Here is an 18,682-nt window from a genome sequence, read left to right as displayed (position 1 = left end):
CAGCAGGGTCACCTGACTTAGAAGAATAGAAATAGATATTATTATTTCTTGCAAATGAGGTAGAGTTGGAACAGTTTATCCAAAATTACCCCCTTGTCTACCACTTTAATAGGGAGCTGAGTTAAAAAGGGATGTGGATACCATTATCTCATGCTTTGTTTTTCAAAATCAATGTGCACTTGCAGAGTCAGCTGTAACCTGTACCATTTTGTTTTGACTATCAAGCATGTTTATTTAAGGTTTTTCTGGTCCCTTTTTATCTCACAAACTTCTTTTAGCTTTTTTATTTTTCTTCTCTAAAGAAGCAGGGCAGGAAGGGACCTCCAGAGGTCATCTAGTCCAATTCCCTGCTTAGGCAGAATAATCCCTAACTAACCATCCTATACAAATTCATAATCTAAACTGTTTTTAAAACTACCATCAAGCCTGACAACATGAAACATAACATCCTAATCTGTCTTAGGTAAAGAAGGGGGGGCCAAAGCAGCCAACGTCTTGCTTATAGAAAAAATTGTTAATACATGCACAAAGGAATGCAGGTAGAGGGCCATGCCCCCAGCTACAGAGGAAGGCAAAAACTCATACCAGTCTAACCATAGGGTAACCGTAGGGTAACATTCCTTCCTGACCCCAGATAGGCAATTGGTCTGACCCTGAGCAGGGGGGGAAGATGCTCTAGCCAGGAACCTCTGGCTTTAAGTCTCAATAGGAGCATTGGCACACCCCAGTCAAAATCCTAAGCCTTGACTGAAGCCAATGTCTAGTGACTCTGAGAGAGGCTTAAAAACACCCTTACATGTATAACAGAAAGGTGGAGAGGGGGCAACTAGGAAAACCCAGAAGCAGGGGAAATTCCATAGTAAAACACAGGCATAGCTACAGCTAGATCATCCCTGACCAGTAGCTATTCAACCTCTGGTTGAACACCTCCGGTGGAGGAGAGTCTGCAACTTCCCTAGGCAGTTTATTCCACTATCTCACTGTTCTACCACTGAAAAAGTTTCCTGATATTCAATCTAAACTGCTGTGTAGTTTCCTGATATTCAATCTAAACTGCTGTGTAGTTTCCTGATATTCAATCTAAACTTAACTTGGCTACAACTACAAGCCATTGGTCTACAGCAAGAGAGGAAAGGTGTTCTTCCTCTTTATGGCAACCCTTCAAGTATTTGAAGACTGCTATCATGTCCCTCTATAAGCGCCTTTTCTGCAAGATGAACTTGCTTCAGTCTCTCCTCTGATTTGAACCTCTGATTTTTAATCAGTTCTTAATTAGGCACCCAAGTCTAGAGAGGGTTGTAATACATTGTTGTTTTTCTTACTACTGTTTTTCTCCCATGTGTCTTCAATCATTTTAAATTCTTGTTTTGACATGCTTCCTCCGAGGCTCTTGTGAGGGTCTTTTTAAAAATGTCTTTGGCACATACTCCACCTGCCATCAGTATCAGGATAAATTATAGTTATATTGTTAGTGAGTAAGCTTCATATTTCAGAGCCAAACACAACAGTGCACTAGATTTATAAAGGGCATTGTGTTATCTAAAATACCTCCTGGAAGTGGCTTTCGACTGATGCAGTGTCAAATTATTGCATTAACCTTTCAGTAATTAATGGCCAGTCTTTTACTTTGACCTTTCAGGCCTGTTCACAAGACAGTGAATATACCATTAACATTGCCTCTTATGAAAGAAAATGTGAAATTTGCATTTGAAGAGACTTACTGCACAATTCATATCACTGTAGGAAACCTCTGAATCCTCACATACTGTTTCCCGCTGCAGAGTGCACCAACCATCTAACTTGTCACTTCAGATTAAAAATATCTAGTTAAAACATTAAAGGTGTCTAACACCTTACCTGCTTCATCAGCTTCCACTCATGTGACAAAACTGCCAGGAATGTCTGATTAAAAATACAGACTTCTGACATTTGGAGAGGCCCACCACTGCACAGGCATGTAGCTGAACTCAACAGGTCCTCCTTGGCTCCTCCCTTTTTCTGTGTTGGAGGAGTGTGTTCCTCAGCTGCATTTGATAATGTGGGCTATGAAGTGTTATAGAAATGCACTAGGTGATCATATAGATATCAAATTTAATGTATCTGCTCCTAGAAGATTTTAGGAAGCCAGGTTGCATGCAGGAAGGCAATTTGTTCCTTTGGCTTCTCTATATTCATTACAAGCTGTAGGTCAGTAATCCAAGCTGGAAGAATAACTTGCTTCCAGGTATCTTATTAATGGCAAATTTATAGGGTATTTAAAACACTAAAAACAGAGTAGAGACCAAGCTGGTGGCCTCTGTACTAGGTTTTGTTTTTTTAACTAAAAAAAATCTCTACTGTGGAATAATTTGCCTGACTAGGATTTGAAGATAAAATTGGGCAAATTAACAATGTTACTTTATTAACACCAGGAATTTGTCATTGCTCTGCTCAAAGGCAGTGAACTAAAAGGAAGTCCATTTGAATGATGTTTACTCAGTTGTAGGAAGAGAAGTTTTAATAAGCCACATAGATTCAGAAATCTAAGACCACTTCATTTAAAGGAGGGTATGGATGCTAATAACATTATTGTTGGGGCACTGACTCTATTAAGATCTCTCCTAGATATGAAAGGAGATCCATGCTTGATATGCTTGATATAATAAAATAAATTATATCCCCGGCAAGAAGACATCTGTCCCTAAAACAGTGATTCTTAAAATTTTGACCCAAAGTACCTCTGATTAGACACAAGGCACCCCATGGGAAATGCCAGCTCTTAGCTTTCACTTGTTTCTTGACTATGGAAAAATAATATAAGTCTTCCGTTATAAAGACCACAACAGGTCAGAATGTTTTGACACTATGGAGTCCTATGCAAAATCTCCAAGTTTCTCTTGTGACTCATGTAAGTATTTACACAACTTATATTGTGTTGTACCCAACAGCACTCTTAGAAGGATGTTGCAGCACCCCAGGATGCTGTGGCACCCTGGTTGAGAAACAGTGCCTTAAGGTCTCTCAAGCTGTTGCTCTTCCTGGTGATATTTAGAGAATGTTCATCAGTAGCTGTATCAGAAAGCCTCATTGTCCGATGCAATACTATAGAAATAACCTGTCATAAAAATGGGGAACTGAGACACGAGGTCAATTAAGCAACTTACCCACCACTACACAGAAAGTCAGGTAGACATAGACATGGCTACACTGGGGCTGAGTCCAGAACTACAGTCTTAGCCCAATGCCATAGCTGTTTGATGGAGCTTTCTATTTGTGGTTAGGTTCTGCTATTGCCTGGATACTTCTTCCTGACCCTGGGATAGAGAAAGATGGATCTGTTAAGTGTGGATTCCTTCCTCCTTGTCCTCTCTCCCCAGAATTAGTGACCAGGTAGAAGTGGTTTTTCCGGCAGATCGGCAAATGTTTTGAATGGAACCAAGTGCACTGTCTTTATTTTTGTGGTCACTTGTTCAGAATAAGATGTTAGGCTTTTGAAAAAGAGCCAGATGTATCTGCTGATGAAGATAATACCATCAAGGACTTTCTTTTCACTTTTGCCAAATTATAAATGAATAAATATCTTTCTTTAATTTTGGCTAGTTCCTGATGGTCTGACTTACACAATTTTGTCCCAGTCTTGGAGGAAGAATGCTTTGATTCTGATTATTGTGCAGGACACCCAACTGTGTTGTTACAGACAATGCTATATTGTCAGATTTTATGCTTTCCTTTAGAATCTTGGTTGCATTATGAAATTCCTGGGATATTTTGTGAATACTTAGTGAGACCTCTCCCTGGTCTCCAATGAACTGAGAATGTGTCAGCAGAATTTTGCATTATTGTTTTTTTAATTGCCTCTTTTTTCTATACAATGCATATAATTGCAATGGTTTTCATTATGTGCATTTAACTTCTGTATTTGAGGCGATCTGAACAGAACAGCTAGAAGAAGAAATGGGATTGTGGGCTAGTACAGTCTTTGTTTTGCTCTGGTGCCTCATTGCACAGGGGACCAGGAAGTATAGAATTCTTAAAATTACTTCTTCAATGTGTGTTCTTGTTGTTGTTTTTTGGAAAGCTGAGGTCTTTTCTCTCTCCATGCTTTAGTCACCAAGGGTGCTGATGGCTTTAAAGGAAGGTTTTATGCAGTATTCCACACACTTATGGACAGAAATGTCATGCGAGAGTTTTGGAGAATATGTATGAAGTGCATTGGAAGTTGTAAGATCTCAGACTGAGACTTAAACATGGGACTTAATTGATGGAAGTTTGGGAGTGATGTCTCTTTTTCACATGGGGACTAATAAGAGCAGATGGTCATGGCTACTGAGAAATCAGGGAAGGTGATCCAAAGACTGAAGGGAAGTAGAATCAGTGGGGTGTATATTATCCTTGAATGGGTACATGAGGGAAGATAGTTACATAGGAAGTATTGTGTGATAGGGCTTGTGAAAGGAGAAGATCCAAGGATCAGAGGTATAGTGTGGGAGAGTTGATGGATGATGGGGATTTGAAAACATGATGGAAAGGAAGGAAAAGGAGGCTGTGTGGGTGCGATAAAACCAGCTACTGAAAGAATTAGAATTTAGGAACAAGTTTGCTACACTGAAGAATTCAGAGGAGAAACAGTCAGATAGAGAAGATAAGATGGCTAGGAAGAAGAGAGAAGTAGCTGGCACTATGGGAGGAGAGAAAGAGGTGGTGCAAATAATTGTGGACTGGATCCCAATGTGGATGATGTACAGGAGGCTGAAGGAGGACATAAGGCAGAATAAATTGCAGGCAAAAGGAAGAATGGAAGGGAACGAATGAACACTGATACTGGGAAGAGGCAGGTCTATGTTTATTCTTAATAAAGAATAATTGACATGCTGCCACTAGAGCGGATCCAGACAGAGAGGCTGTGCTGTTCACTAAGAGCAGATATGAGATGTGTACCAGAGACTGAATATGATCTTAAGACTGAGGAAAAATCTACTGACAATTCTGCACATTGGGACAAATGGTAACGTAAGATTCATACTGGAATGGGCCAAGAATGATGAAGCTAGGCTGAGATAGATGCTTGAAGAAGCAGAGGCCTAGGTGATCTCTTGTTTTAGTCCAATGATGGGGAGTTACTTTGGCTGGAGAGCCACTTAACAGGTTTTGGTGATCTGTTGAGGGCCACAAGGGTAGCCCCACCCCTTGACAGGTGTACTGCCCCCTTGGTCATCATCTTGGGACTAGAAGTTCCTCCTTTTACCCCTGACTTTTGCCACTGGTAATCCCTCCCATTTCTCCCAGAAGTACTCCTTTTGGGAGGGGGAGCTTTGCCATCTTGGACATGGAAAAAACCAAATAATATATGAAAAATTAAACATCTATTATAACATATTTTAATTTTATTTCAAGAAATATTTTGTCCTTATTTACATGCATTTCCAAAGTGCAATTGTGTAATAGCTCAGAATAGTCATACTCTATATTGTGTGTGCGAGAGGGTATGGGGGAGTGTGTTGGGGGTATGTGTGTATGTGGAGAGTTGGCATTTGTGGGGGGGGGTTGGCTGGCAGGTGTGGGGTGTTGGAAATGTGTGTGGGGGTTTATGGGGGGTATATGTGATGGAGGGGGTGTGGGGTTTGTGGGTTGTATGTAATAATACACAAAGTATTCAAAAAGAGATCTCACAAAGAGATCACTATTGCAAAATAGAAAGGATCCTTCCTTGTCTTGGAAATACCTCAAATGATAGATTATTGGAAGATATTTGGCTTTTTCACAAGCTGCTTAGATTGGTATCTTATTATCATCCCATAATTGACTAATAGAAACAGATCTGATTTCTCTTTATTTTTTCCAACTCCCAGCTTTGTAGCAGAGATGCTTAGTCCATAGCATATGACTTCACATTTTGTACAATTACATTTCATCACAGCCCTCAATGACATCCATTTTTCTGCATAATATTCTGATTCTTTTCTGTATTGACATTACCACACAAACTTGCTTCCACAGCAAATTTTATTGCACATACATAAAATACAAAAATAAAAATATATGAAAATAAAAAAATAATTCCAGTGCCATGACCAATTCTTGGGGAACTCTGTTAAGTAATCTTCCTCCAACCAGCAGTTTCCTTGTCAGCAGCAAGGGTTATCTCCACAATAGCTGGTTCCGTGCCCACCTTATGGATCTTGTATTAATCTCTGTCTTCTACAGCTCAACTAATAATTTCTGATGTGGCACTATATCAAACATTTCAATGAAAACTAGATAGATTAGATTTACTCCTTATTCATTGTCCAGAAAAAAAATCAGTTTTCTTATCAAAGAAACATTAAGTTAGTCTGTGGTCATCTACCTTTGGGGAAAAAACATGCATTTTTCCTTTATCTCCATATCTTTAATTGATGTTTTCTTTAACACTTGTTCTAAAACTTGATCTTGCCTCCTACTCAGGTCAGACAAATCACTATTTCTCCATGCCTCTTCTCCTAGCTATTACATCCAGAAATACTAAGGCCCTACTAATATTAGAAGTGTTTCCTCTCCAGCGTATATATATATGGGTAGTTAACATTTGCCCATAATGACAGACTTCCCAGTGAAATTTTGTTCCCCCTAATAACATTCCTGCAATCCCTACCTATATTTATACACCTTGAGGTCTACAGCAGATTCCCATGACCTGCAGAAGCTTGTGGCTCCTTAGAGTAGCATCTAGCTGCTCTCCTTTTACTTCATCTTGGCTCTGAAATTCTTTCAGATCTAGGGATATTTTGAACTTGGGGTTCCTGTTGAGGCTGTCTTTTTGTTTTTAATATCTCTGTTTTCTTTCTCAGGTGTGGTACAACCAGAAAGGGTTCCATTCACTGCCATCATACTTAAATCAATTGAACAACCTTATTCTGTGGATGAATTTGCCTTCTAACGTGGACTGGAGACAATATGGTAATAATGTTCAAAATCCTTGTTTGAATTCACTCATTTCTTTCTAACACTACTGATTTAAAACAAAAATTGATTTCCTCTGTTGACATTAAATAGTAGTGTGAAAAATTGGACTGATCTTTCTTAAACCTAGAGGTTGAATTGCAATATTCTGATGGAAAAAATAATTTAAAAAATCTATCAAAAGTTTTTGGTCAAGTAGGTCTAGCTATAGTTGATAAATAATGGTAAATGGTGTTTGTATTATGCATTCTGCTAGCGCTGGATGTCCCACTCTTTTGAGATATCCATTTGTATATGTGTATATATGTTTAACCCCATGAGATTCCTGACTGGGATGAAAGCCTTATATATATGATAACTGTAGGCCATATCTGCAAATGCCCAGTGAGATTTGGAAAGCATTCTTCAAGCTATGGATAGAGAGGGCAATGCAAAGTGTCCAATGGATTAAAGTAGCTTTATACTGTTTTAGATCAGGAGAGGTGGTAAATTCAAAGCAGTATATCTTGGCATTTGAGCAGAGAGAGAGGTAGTTAGCTGCATTATTCTGAAATCAGCCAGAGTACGAGGCAGAGATGTGCATAAGATTTTGTGAGCTCATGATCACTTCACAGCATCTGATGAAGTGAGCTTGGTATCATGAAAGCTTATGAATTTCTGGTTTAGTTAGTCTTTAAGGTGCATCTTTCCTTGCATTCTGCCTGGAATTTGAGGTGAGTGCTACACAATACAATTTATGATTCTTTTTGGTGGGCAGAAAATGCTAAGTACTATTTTGTAGGCAGAAAGTTAGAAAGGGATTAAAATGTGATAGCAGCAGGAAAGGGCATATAAACATGTGATCCTGGCAAAATCAGAATTGGTGTGTGCTTTACCTGTCAGATAAGGTAGATATATACAAAGTGGTTTTTAAAAAGCAGTGGTCAAAATGCTATTTGGAATATTAAATTTGAAGACTGTCAGTTATTTGTTGCTTTCTTTTTGCCTTGTATGATTTCAATTAGAGACTGAGTGTCTACGTGCAAGGAATATGCTGGTGTATTGTTGAAAGGCTTTTAGGAAGCTAGTTTAGATGTCTTGAAAGCACAGCTCTGTAATCCTCCTTCGCATTAATGCTGTATTTTGCTTTTTCAGAAGGTAGCCTTTTACTGTCAAGATGACTAGTGGTTTTGATCTGCTCTTATAAATTGTCAAGGAAAATATTGGACCATCCAAGGGCAGAGTGGACAGGGTGAGCGTGGACAGATTCAGAAAAGCATGTGGGCAACTAAAGTACATCTTATGTAGAATTTTAGCACCTTGGCCCATGAATGTGATTCACAACTCTCTGCCCAATTTTTTAGGGTATGCTAGCTGTCTGTTCACTAGCTCTGAAGTGGTTTATGTGCATAAGCAACACTGAGGAGCATCAAAATGGCAGCGGTAGCCTGGCCTCGTTCACCTCCAAAAGGCAGTATGGTTCTTTGTTGTTCAAATTTGTGAATATCAAATATCCAACCCTTGTGAGAGAACTTTCCCAGTGAGAATTTATTAGTTTTATGAAGTGTTTTGAGATATTTGGGCAATTTGAGTGGATGTTTTAAAAATGTAAGTTGATATACAGATACAAAAGGAAAGGTTTTTTTGTGGCTAATTTATGACAAAGGCGCAGAAGACTACCAAATTCAAATGTGAAGGGGTAGTGGCATTGGTAATTCAGTGGTCTGTTCTGATATGGTGGGGAAAGAGTATTTCACTAACTGCAATACAGCATTGCCTCTCTACATCATTGTTGGGGACAGCAGTGCCTAACCTCCATAACATGCTTAGATATGCATGTTTTTCTTGTGGAAAGAACTTACCAACCTATCTCCCTGGAAAGGAAATAAACTTAATTTTCATTCACAGCTGGTATAATAAAGTGATTATAGCAATTGCTGCTTACCTTGGATTATAAATTCATTGAAAGAGCATGATGGTGAATTTTTTAATGTTAGACATTAAAGCAATAATTTATTGGTGGGGAAAGTTCAACACCAAAGGAAAAATGTTATGCTGGGTTTCAGCACAGCTCTACATGAGTGCTCTGGCTGGCACTTAATTCAATGCATAAAATATATTTTTGTCTTATAAATTGTCTTTTGTGCATGTTGCCTCTACAGAATTGGATAACACAACTATAACATTAAATAATATCAAAGGGAATGATAAAATAAGAGGAAAAAATGGTTTTGGCTGAGGGTTGAAAACGTTATAGTGTTAAAATGAGAAAAATAGTTGTTTTACAGCGGTTCCCAAAATATACTAAGCAAACAAATTTAAAGTAAAAAACTCCCTGCCCTAGAAGTTCATGGCCATAGTAGAAAGGAAAATAATGGTGTCCACATTGTGTTCTGTTATTTGGTAGCCAGGAAGCTTTCCTGTGGCAGCACCTAGATCAGGAATCTGTATTGGGGATTCAGTTGTTGTGTTGCCACCTGTTGTCATCTTTGTACTAGGATCATCACTCACTTTATCCCTTAAATTAAGAGTCTTGGTGTAAGGCTAATATTTTATCTTCAGTTATTTCTTTATTTGAAGTAGGTTTCTTCTAAGAGCCTTAATGGAGATGCCACCTAATTCCTGTAGAGCAATTATGCAGGTCCTTGGTCATCTTTGAAAAGCTTAGCTTTAAATCTATTCATCTGGGGTCTTGCTAAGTAGTCCTGTCAGGGGCCTTGTTATCACTGTTTGGGTAGTGGGGAAAAAAATAAAATGTCACTTATTGATGAGCTACTGTTAATGAAATGCTTTATTTAGAGTGTTTAATAAAAGTTGCAAATAGCTGTGTCTCATTAAACAAAAACATCCTGCAAGATTTTCAGAAAGTCTTATCCAACCTAAATATAGATGCTCTCTAAGTAGAACCTATAAAAGAAATGATTGTAACTTATCTCCTTTAGTGACTGGCATTTATGCTGTCATTCACACAGAACCCTAGAGGTTCTGCTGCTTAGCCCTGGTGCAGTCAAAATAGGAACTATGCTATTTTCTATCCCTTTATATGGGATCTGTCACCTTGAACCAGATTATTTTACCTCATAGGTTACATATACTGCCACTACTGTCCTGCCTCTTGGAGAGGGTGCTGCTAGGTTGGCTGTCTGGGCACTGTGCATTATATATCAGGGTGGGCAAGGGAAATTTCATCTGGGTACTGGAGTTTACTTGTAATGCCCAATCAGATTATATACTGTAAGAGAAAAATATCAAGAAGAGAGATGAAAAAAAGCCATGAAGAAAATGTAAAATTCTTTGAGACTCCTTCCTTTACTGAAAGCTTAACCTTAGTTTCATAATTCTTTCCATTTGATATATACACCAATAAAGGAGAAGGAGCACCCTAATGTCTATATGATGTAGTTAACTTTAAGATTTCAGTGATTTCATGCGTAGAAATGAAGTCCCCTTGAGTGGAATGTTACTGGACAAATCCCATGATATCGAAGTCTAGCAGAAGGTATCAGGAATCAGGGGGTGTCCAACCATACCGGGCCACATTCTGATGGGAACCTCTGTACTCCTCCTTCCCTCCTCCAGCCCCATACTCCCAACTGATCTCCACACAGCATGCTTAAAGGATTGGCTGGCTTGCTGACAGACAGTAGATGTGCATAAAGACGGACTGGACTTGCCCCCTCCAGCAGTGGTAAATGCTTAACTATATCTGGTTATGGGCAAAGGGCTGGTGGAGGTAAGTGGGCCAGCAGAAAATAGTGTTTTATGCCACCCACAAAGGGAGGCAGCTTTTGCTTATCTTTTTTGAGTGTATATTGCAAAATAGTATACAAGAATTCTATAATTGTCTCTAGTCTTAGTCTGGTGCTGTTTCCAGTGATGTTACTGTAAAAATACTCTTCCCTTTCCTTTTCTTCAAAGCTATAATTGCAAAGGTGCTTTTAGTTGCAGGAAAGGAAGGGAGAGGGGGATTTTCCCTTAGAGAAATATGCTCTGGCACTTGGTTTTTGTTTTTAAGTTCATTAATCTCCATCATGTCATGAAGGACATAGTTTCCTGTTATTCATTAATTTAATGTAATTTATCTGTGCCACAAATGCAGTGGTATAGTTGTTTTCCTACTTGTATCTCATCCCTGAGACTTGACTGTACTGATAGTTGCATATTTTCTGGCCAACTCTGTTCTTATTTGCACCTGATGAATTCAGTAGAGCTGCACAAATAATAGTAATGGCATACCTTGTGTGTGTGTGTGTGCAGTTTTTTTCTGGGACAACCAATGTACAAGTGTGGCTATGGAAGTTGAGGCATCTAGGTGTCCCTTGTTCCTATCAAAATGATTCTGTGTTATTTTTAAGACTGGGAGGCATTTCAAATTACTTTTAAATGATTTGTATTCAGGCAGAGAAATATTAGTGGTGTTATGCTCATGCAGCTGCTGTGCTACAATAGCTCAGCTGTCAGTTGTCATCTGTCAGTGAAGAATATGCCACTTGATTACAGAATTGTTTGTGTCCCACAGCCCAGGCCCATCCCAGAGCTGTGTGTTGGGACAGTCCTTGAGGTCATTCTTTCTTTCCAGGTCATGGAGTAACGGGAGCTACTCTGCGGCTGCCACTTGAATCTCAAGGATGGGGTACCTTGGTCAGCACTGTGTATAACCTTTGCCTGTCTACTCCAGTGTGTGCAGGGGCAGAGGATACATCTTGTGGATCTGCAGGAGCCACCAATCTTACCTACCTATTGCGGCACACAATGGGCGCACGTGTACACACATGCAAGCATATGTGCTTGCAGCAGCTAAAATAGGAGAGGTGCAAATTTTCAGCTGAGGCTTTTTGCCTCAGCACACGTGCTTGAATGTGCACCTTGTTGCAGAGCAAATTGTGTCACTTGGGGAAAAAGAACCCTGCCTGACTCCTCCTAGATCTGCAGTTGGGGGATCTAGAGCCTGGAGCCAGCACCTGTGCTGTCTGGGAGGGCAGGTGGGGGATTAGGGCCAGGCAGGAAAGGGATCAGAGGGCTTGGGGGGCAACCGGGGAGTGGGGCTGGGTGGGACAGGGATTGGGGGAGCCTGGAGGGCAGGCAGGGGATGGGGATGGGCAGAAAAGGGATCTGGGACCTTGTGGCGGGGGCAGGCAGGGGATGGGGCTGGGCAGAAAAGGAATCAGGGGGCCTCAGGGTGGTGGGGGCAGGTGGGTAATGGAGCTGGGCAGGGCGGGGCTGGGGGGTGGGGCCAGCGGGGGTCCCCCCATAGTCCTCTTCTCCAGCCCCCCCCCACCCCATGCTTACCGACACTGGAGCCCTGGTGGTGCAGCACGCTGCCTGTGCTTCAGCACCAGGGTGAGGGACCAACCACAGAGATGCTCTGGCAGCCAGAGCATCTCTGTGGAAGACCCAGCCTCCAGTTGCCTCTCTTTTTTTATCTGTTTTTTTTAGACTTCATGTCTACTTTTCTCCCCATGCTGAACATTTTTTCATTCATACATGTGCCTCTTGCCCCACCTGAAAGGGGTTTGAGATAGAGCAAGAGGCACGTGCATGCTCGTCTGGATGTGCCCAGTAGGTCCCTGTGTCCCCCAATGAACTACCAGGCCCAGCAACAGCCAGCGAGCCCAGACCAATGGTCAAAAGGGAGAAACAGGTAAGCGATGGGGGACGGGGCATTGCTGAGACTAGGGGGTCAGTGGGCACAACCGTTGAAGGCCTCAAATGCCTCTACACGAATGCTCGAAGTATGGGGAAGAAGCAGGAGGAACTCGCCCTCCTCCTAGCTGTCACCAGCCCTGACATAGTAGGGATCACAGAAACGTGGTGGGACTCATCGCATGACTGGGCGGTGAGTGTCAAGGGCTATAGGCTATATAGGAAGGACAGGATAGGAAGGAAAGGTGGAGGAGTAGCACTCTACATCAAGGAGGAATATACTTCCTCGTTAATTAGCATGGGGGTAGAGGGGGGGCACTCTGAGGTGCTCTGGGTTAGAGTAAAAGGCAGTCCAGGGGAGAGAGACTTAACGGTGGGAGTCTACTATAGACCTCCCAACCAGGGAGAAGAGCTCGACCAGGAATTCTTAGGTCAGCTTACAGAGGCAGTGAGGGCTAAGGATGTGGTCATCATGGGGGACCTGAACTTCCCAGACATCTGCTGGGAGGAGCAGTCAGCCAAGTCTGATCGCTCACGTCGGTTCTTAGCCAGAGTGCAGGACCTCCATCTAACCCAGGAGGTGCACAGTCCCACCAGGGGAGACGCCTTGTTGGACCTAGTGCTGGCCACGGGTGATGACCTGGTGAGGGGGCTGCGGGTGATGGGCCACCTGGGAGACAGCGATCATCGCTTGCTGGAATTCACCATCCAGCGTAAGGTGGCAAAGGGCTGCAGCAAGGCAACAGCCCTAGACTTTAGGAGGGCTGACTTCAACAAGCTAAGGAGGATCGTTGGGGAAGCGCTGAGGACCCAGAGGGGAAGGGAATCAGATGTCGAAGGTGAGTGGTTGCTCCTTAAGGAGACGATCCTCCATGCCCAAAGGGAGGTAATCCCAACAAGGGTCAAAGGGAGCAGGAGGGCACATAAACCCCCATGGCTCACTAAGAGCATCCGGGAATGTCTCCTTGCTAAAAGGGAGGCATATACCCAATGGAGAGATGGGGTCATCGCCAAGAAGGACTATGTTATAGTCGCCCGAGGATGTAGGGGGGCAGTCAGGAGGGCCAAGGCAGAGTTGGAGATAGGACTAGCTTCCCGGATTAAGGACAATAAGAAGTCCTTCTTCAAATACATAGGGGGTAAAAAGAGGGTCCCGGGTAATGTGGGGCCCCTGCAGGACACGATGGGCAACTTAGTCATCACGCCAGATGACAAAGCTAACATATTTAACGATTTCTTTGCCTCTGTCTTCCTAAGTAGGGACCAGTTCAGCCACCTCCCTGCTGGGCCCCCCTCGGGCCCCGAGAGAGACACGCCTGGGCCAAGGGTTAGCGAGGAGTTAGTTAGGGTACTTCTGGAGAGGCTGGACGTGTTCAAGTCCGCTGGTCCGGACGATCTTCACCCTAGGGTTCTACAGGAACTGGCTGAGGTCATTGCGGGACCCCTGGCACGGCTCTATGAGCACTCGTGGTGCTCTGGCGAGGTGCCGGAGGACTGGAAGAGGGCCAATGTGGTCCCTATCTTCAAAAAGGGAAAAAAAGAGGACCCGGGAAATTACAGGCCAGTTAGTCTGACCTCAATCCCGGGTAAGCTCTTTGAAAAAATTCTCCTGGCACACATCCAGGAGGGCCTTGCGGGGGAATGCATGCTCAGGGGCAACCAACATGGGTTCATCAGTGGCAGGTCTTGTCAGACCAACCTGGTGGCCTTTTACGATCAGGTCACCAAATCATTAGACGCAGGGGTTGCTGTGGATGTAGTCTTTTTGGACTTCCGGAGGGCTTTCGACACTGTCTCTCACCCTGTCCTCATCAAAAAGCTGGGAGACTGTGGTGTCGATGCCCACACGGTCAAATGGGTCGCCAACTGGTTGGAGGGCCGCACCCAGAGGGTGGTAGTGGATGGGTTCTTCTCGACCTGGAAGGATGTGGGCAGTGGGGTTCCGCAGGGCTCGGTCCTCGGGCCTGCACTGTTCAACATCTTCATCAGTGACTTGGATGAGGGGGTAGAAAGCACCCTGTTCAAGTTTGCTGATGACACTAAGATGTGGGGGGATGTGGGTGCACTAGAAGGGTGCAATAGGCTACAAACTGACCTTGACAGGTTGCAATGGTGGGCGGATGAGAATAGGATGGGGTTTAACACTGATAAGTGCAAGGTGTTGCACATGGGGAGGAAGAACCGGCACCACACTTACAGGTTGGGGAACTCCCCTCTTGCCAGCACGGAGACGGAAAAGGATCTTGGAGTCGTCATTGACTCCACGATGAACATGGGCCGGCAGTGTGGGGAGGCAGTCAAGAAGGCCAATCGTACCCTGTCATGCATCCACAGATGCATCTCGAGCAGGTCCAGGGAGGTGATCCTCCCCCTCTATGCGGCACTGGTCAGGCCGCAGCTGGAGTACTGCGTCCAGTTCTGGGCGCCACACTTCAAGAGGGACGTGGACAATATGGAAAGAGTTCAGAGGAGGGCCACTCGTATGATCAGGGGTCAGCAGGGCAGGCCTTATGAGGATAGGCTACGGGACCTGAACCTGTTTAGCCTCCACAAGAGAAGGTTAAGGGGGGACCTTGTGGCCTGCTACAAACTGGTCAGGGGGGATCAGCAGGTATTGGGGGAGTCCCTGTTCCCCCGTGCGCTGCCAGGAGTGACCAGGAATAACAGTCACAAACTGGCGGAGGGTAAGTTTAGATTAGATATTAGGAGGCGCTACTTCACAGTCAGGGCGGCTAGGGCCTGGAACCAGCTTCCAGGGGAAGTGGTGCAGGCTCCTAGCCTGGGGATTTTTAAAAGGAAGTTAGATGAGCACCTTGCCGGGGTCATCTGACCCCGGTGCTCTTTCCTGCTAAGGCAGGGGGTCGGACTAGATGATCTACCTAGGTCCCTTCCGACTCTAGCTACTATGAAACTATGAAACTATGCCTAACTGCCCCACATACAGCCCCACCATTCTGGATGGCCCCAATCCCTTTTCTGCCCGACACCAATCTGGATGCACAAGCTGCTCAGTTTCAGCCCGTCTCTGAGGTTTGCCAAAGTTTTACTGCAATAGGAAGCAAGTGTGTCTGAAAGATGTAGTGCCGTGTTGACAAACAAGAAAAATGCAAGGTCTGCTTATGCGTGAACACAGGCAGTGATGGTGACAATTCCAGCTTCTCTGCTTTGGATGTCCCTGTGCTTCAGCCATGATCTGGAGGGCATGAATGAGTCATTCATCAGGCAGAAGAGAAGGTCCTCTTCTCTATTCCCTGCATTTTGCTAAGTGGGCTGGCTGGGGTTCAGAGGGTGCTGAGTATATTAGGAGCAGTACTGAATCTGCAAGCTCTTTCAATGAGTTTTGGACGAATAGCTCTTGTGGTGATAGATAAATGTATAACATCAATGTCTGATTCAGTCCATCTTTGACATCAGTTACATCGAAAGAATTCCAAATTCACCAAAATTTAACATGGAATTTTTAAAATATCAGTTTACTGAAGGAAACTTGTCAGCATGCCTATATTGTTGGCTAAGTGGACAGAATTTTCATACTTCAAATGGTGGGAAGTAACAGATATAATTCTAACCAGTCACTGTCTCATGGCTCTGGAAATCTTCATGTTGTTTTCTGCTATGGGTAGGAGGGAGTGAACAAGCTCCAGAAACACCCCATCTCATACTCTGCACTTTAAATTGTATGTTTGCCTTGATTGGGCAAAGAGAGAGAGATTTATAACTTCCCACCATGTTCCTATCAGTGACGAGGCTGATAAAAATGGTTAGATTCCCTGTTTTTTCCTGCACTAGGTAAAATTTTAAAGTCTTTTCACTGAACTCTATAAAGAAAAGATACCAGCTGGTGATCATATATATCTCAAAAATCATCATTAGCAAAGATATGTTTAGACAAAGCCCCTGAGGAAAGGGAGGAAAGCTGAAAACAAGTTAAGAAACAATATGACTTCTCTCCCCTCCCATCCCCAAAATGGAATTTAAACTGAATGAAGATATACCGTACATTCACAGCTTTACATCTTTTAAAATCCTGTAGCAGGTCTTTGCTTAGGGCAAGTTCTATCTTGTGCTCAGTGTTAGGATTGCATGATGCCTCATTCCTTTTCAGATCTCTCCAAAGGAGCATATGGAAGAAGCATATACACAAATACTGTTTTTCTTCTAGGATCATCCCCCAAAACCTAACCATTGAAGTAGTGGTTCCAATTTTTGAGTTCCTTACTTTTAGAGTTGAAGAAGTTACCATAGCCAGAATTTCTCAGCATTTTGATATTCAATTTTATTAATATCCAGTTCAGTTACTCTCTGCATGGGACACTAAAATCCTTCTTTGGCTTTAGGGTCTGCACAGGTAGTAAGACTCCATGCTCAAATACTATATTTTTATAGAGAGGATTGAGGCCCCAGGAATAGTCTTTCAATTTACTACAGCAGGTCAGAAGAAAAGCTAAAAAATGTGTGAAGGAAGATGTTAGGGAAGGAAGATTTATGGAGACATATACCATGGAGATGTTGGTAATATTCCAGGGAAGTTAGTCACTGGAAAGGAATGATGGTCTTTTAGGTGTGGGACTATTAATTTCAAATTATAAAAAGAAGTAGAAGGGAGTAGAGCTGAATTAGTTCTGAATGCTGGTGCTCTATGTTCTGTGGTCCCTGGTGACTCTACATGAAAGTCTTCCAGGTACTATCCATGAAATTCCCTATATAAAACACAAACTTCACTTAAAAAATCTACTGGATACAAAAAATCATGGACTAAACATTAACATTGGATTTATGGCACATTATAACCTGACTGACATCTGATAACCCCATGGAACCTTGTCTGCATTTTACCAGCTACATTCTTCTATCACCAGTTCAACATTCACCACCTTCCACCCTCCCTTCCTGTCTTGCATCTATTGTCTCCCACTTCTCTGATCCTCACTGCCAGGTATTTGCATTTTCACAGACCTGCATTTTGCCTTTTGGCTTCTGTTCTACCCAGGAGAGCTCACAATTCACTGGCAGATATGCCTGAAGAAGGCTCTTTGTGCCTGAAAGCTTGCAAAGAACAGTTTTTCCAGCTTTTTAGTTTATCTAATAAAAGATACCACATTTACCCAAAGAACCTTGTCTGCTGTATAAAACACTGTGTGTCCATTTTGTAAAGGCTTCAATTTTTTGTGGTTTGCCAGTAACTTACATTCTTTATTAGAAATTATGATGCAAGCTTGAACAGCAGGTTTAAGGACTATGATCCAGACTCTATTCCTCCTCTAGGGGCACAGACAAAAGTGACAATTTTCACCTTATCTAGCCCCAGAAAGCATTTTACAGCCATGAGCAAACAGAAGTGCACAGCTTCAGACCTCTTTAAAAGGGCCCAATCCTGTGAAAATCTGAACTCTCATTTCATGAGAGCTCTGGTGCACTCTAAAATGGAGCATGTTCTGTAACTTGTGTCTACAGAGCTCCCAGCCTATTGCTATATTCAAAATGGGAGGGGGGAAAGTGAGTGAAGGGAGTTTGGTCCGTTTTCTCAGCCACTGCTGGAGGGTAGGATGCATAGATTGGAGTCTCCAGTCTACCCAACGTACCCTCCAGTGCCAGCTGGGGACCCCCAAGAACGAGCTCCTCTGCTCCCTTTCCCCCCTCCCATTCTGGAAACAGTGTCTGGACTGGGAAGGGGAATGGTGTTATTAGGGAGACCAGCCTGCAGGCTCCCAGCAATCAGCTAGAATCCCCAACTGCTGGATCCAACAGTGAATTTCTGTTTGGTCTGAGGGATCATTGCCACTCATAGCACTTCCTGCAAAATGCTATGAGTTGTAATGGGGAACTGGTCTTCTGTCTGTGCCCTAAGATGTTTAAGGCTCTGCTGCTTGGTGTCCAGAAAGAACCATGTGTCTTGCCGTAGGAGACCAATCTTAATCTGCCCAGGGAGAAGCATAGCTTTCTTGTTCTCTAAATGATAAGCCTGGTATACCATTCATGGCTGATCCTATTCCACCCTGTACTCTGTCATGGGGCGGGGCGCAGGAGCAGCCGTGCTCCCTCTGGTGCCCCTACCATGCCAAGTAGGGCGACTCAGCACCCTCTGTCTCGCTCGCCATGTCTTTGATCTTAAATGGTTCTCTATGGGAGGCTGCCTAATTGT

General features: G+C 43.1%; 1 protein-coding gene across 1 annotated transcript in view; it reads left to right on the top strand.

Annotated features, from left to right (window-relative positions):
• ABCA13 (ATP binding cassette subfamily A member 13) overlaps positions 1 to 18,682 on the top strand; it is a 377,080-nt gene that overhangs the window by 248,160 nt on the left and 110,238 nt on the right. The window contains 1 exon segment of the mRNA XM_090049781.1: positions 6,807 to 6,915. Within this exon segment, the coding sequence (XP_089905907.1) occupies positions 6,807 to 6,915 (109 nt within the window).

Source organism: Crocodylus siamensis, chromosome 5 (genome assembly GCF_052110815.1).
Source record: "Crocodylus siamensis isolate JL-2025a chromosome 5, ASM5211081v1, whole genome shotgun sequence".
Taxonomy (NCBI): Eukaryota; Metazoa; Chordata; order Crocodylia; family Crocodylidae; genus Crocodylus; species Crocodylus siamensis.
This window is presented reverse-complemented; position numbering and strand designations above follow the sequence as displayed.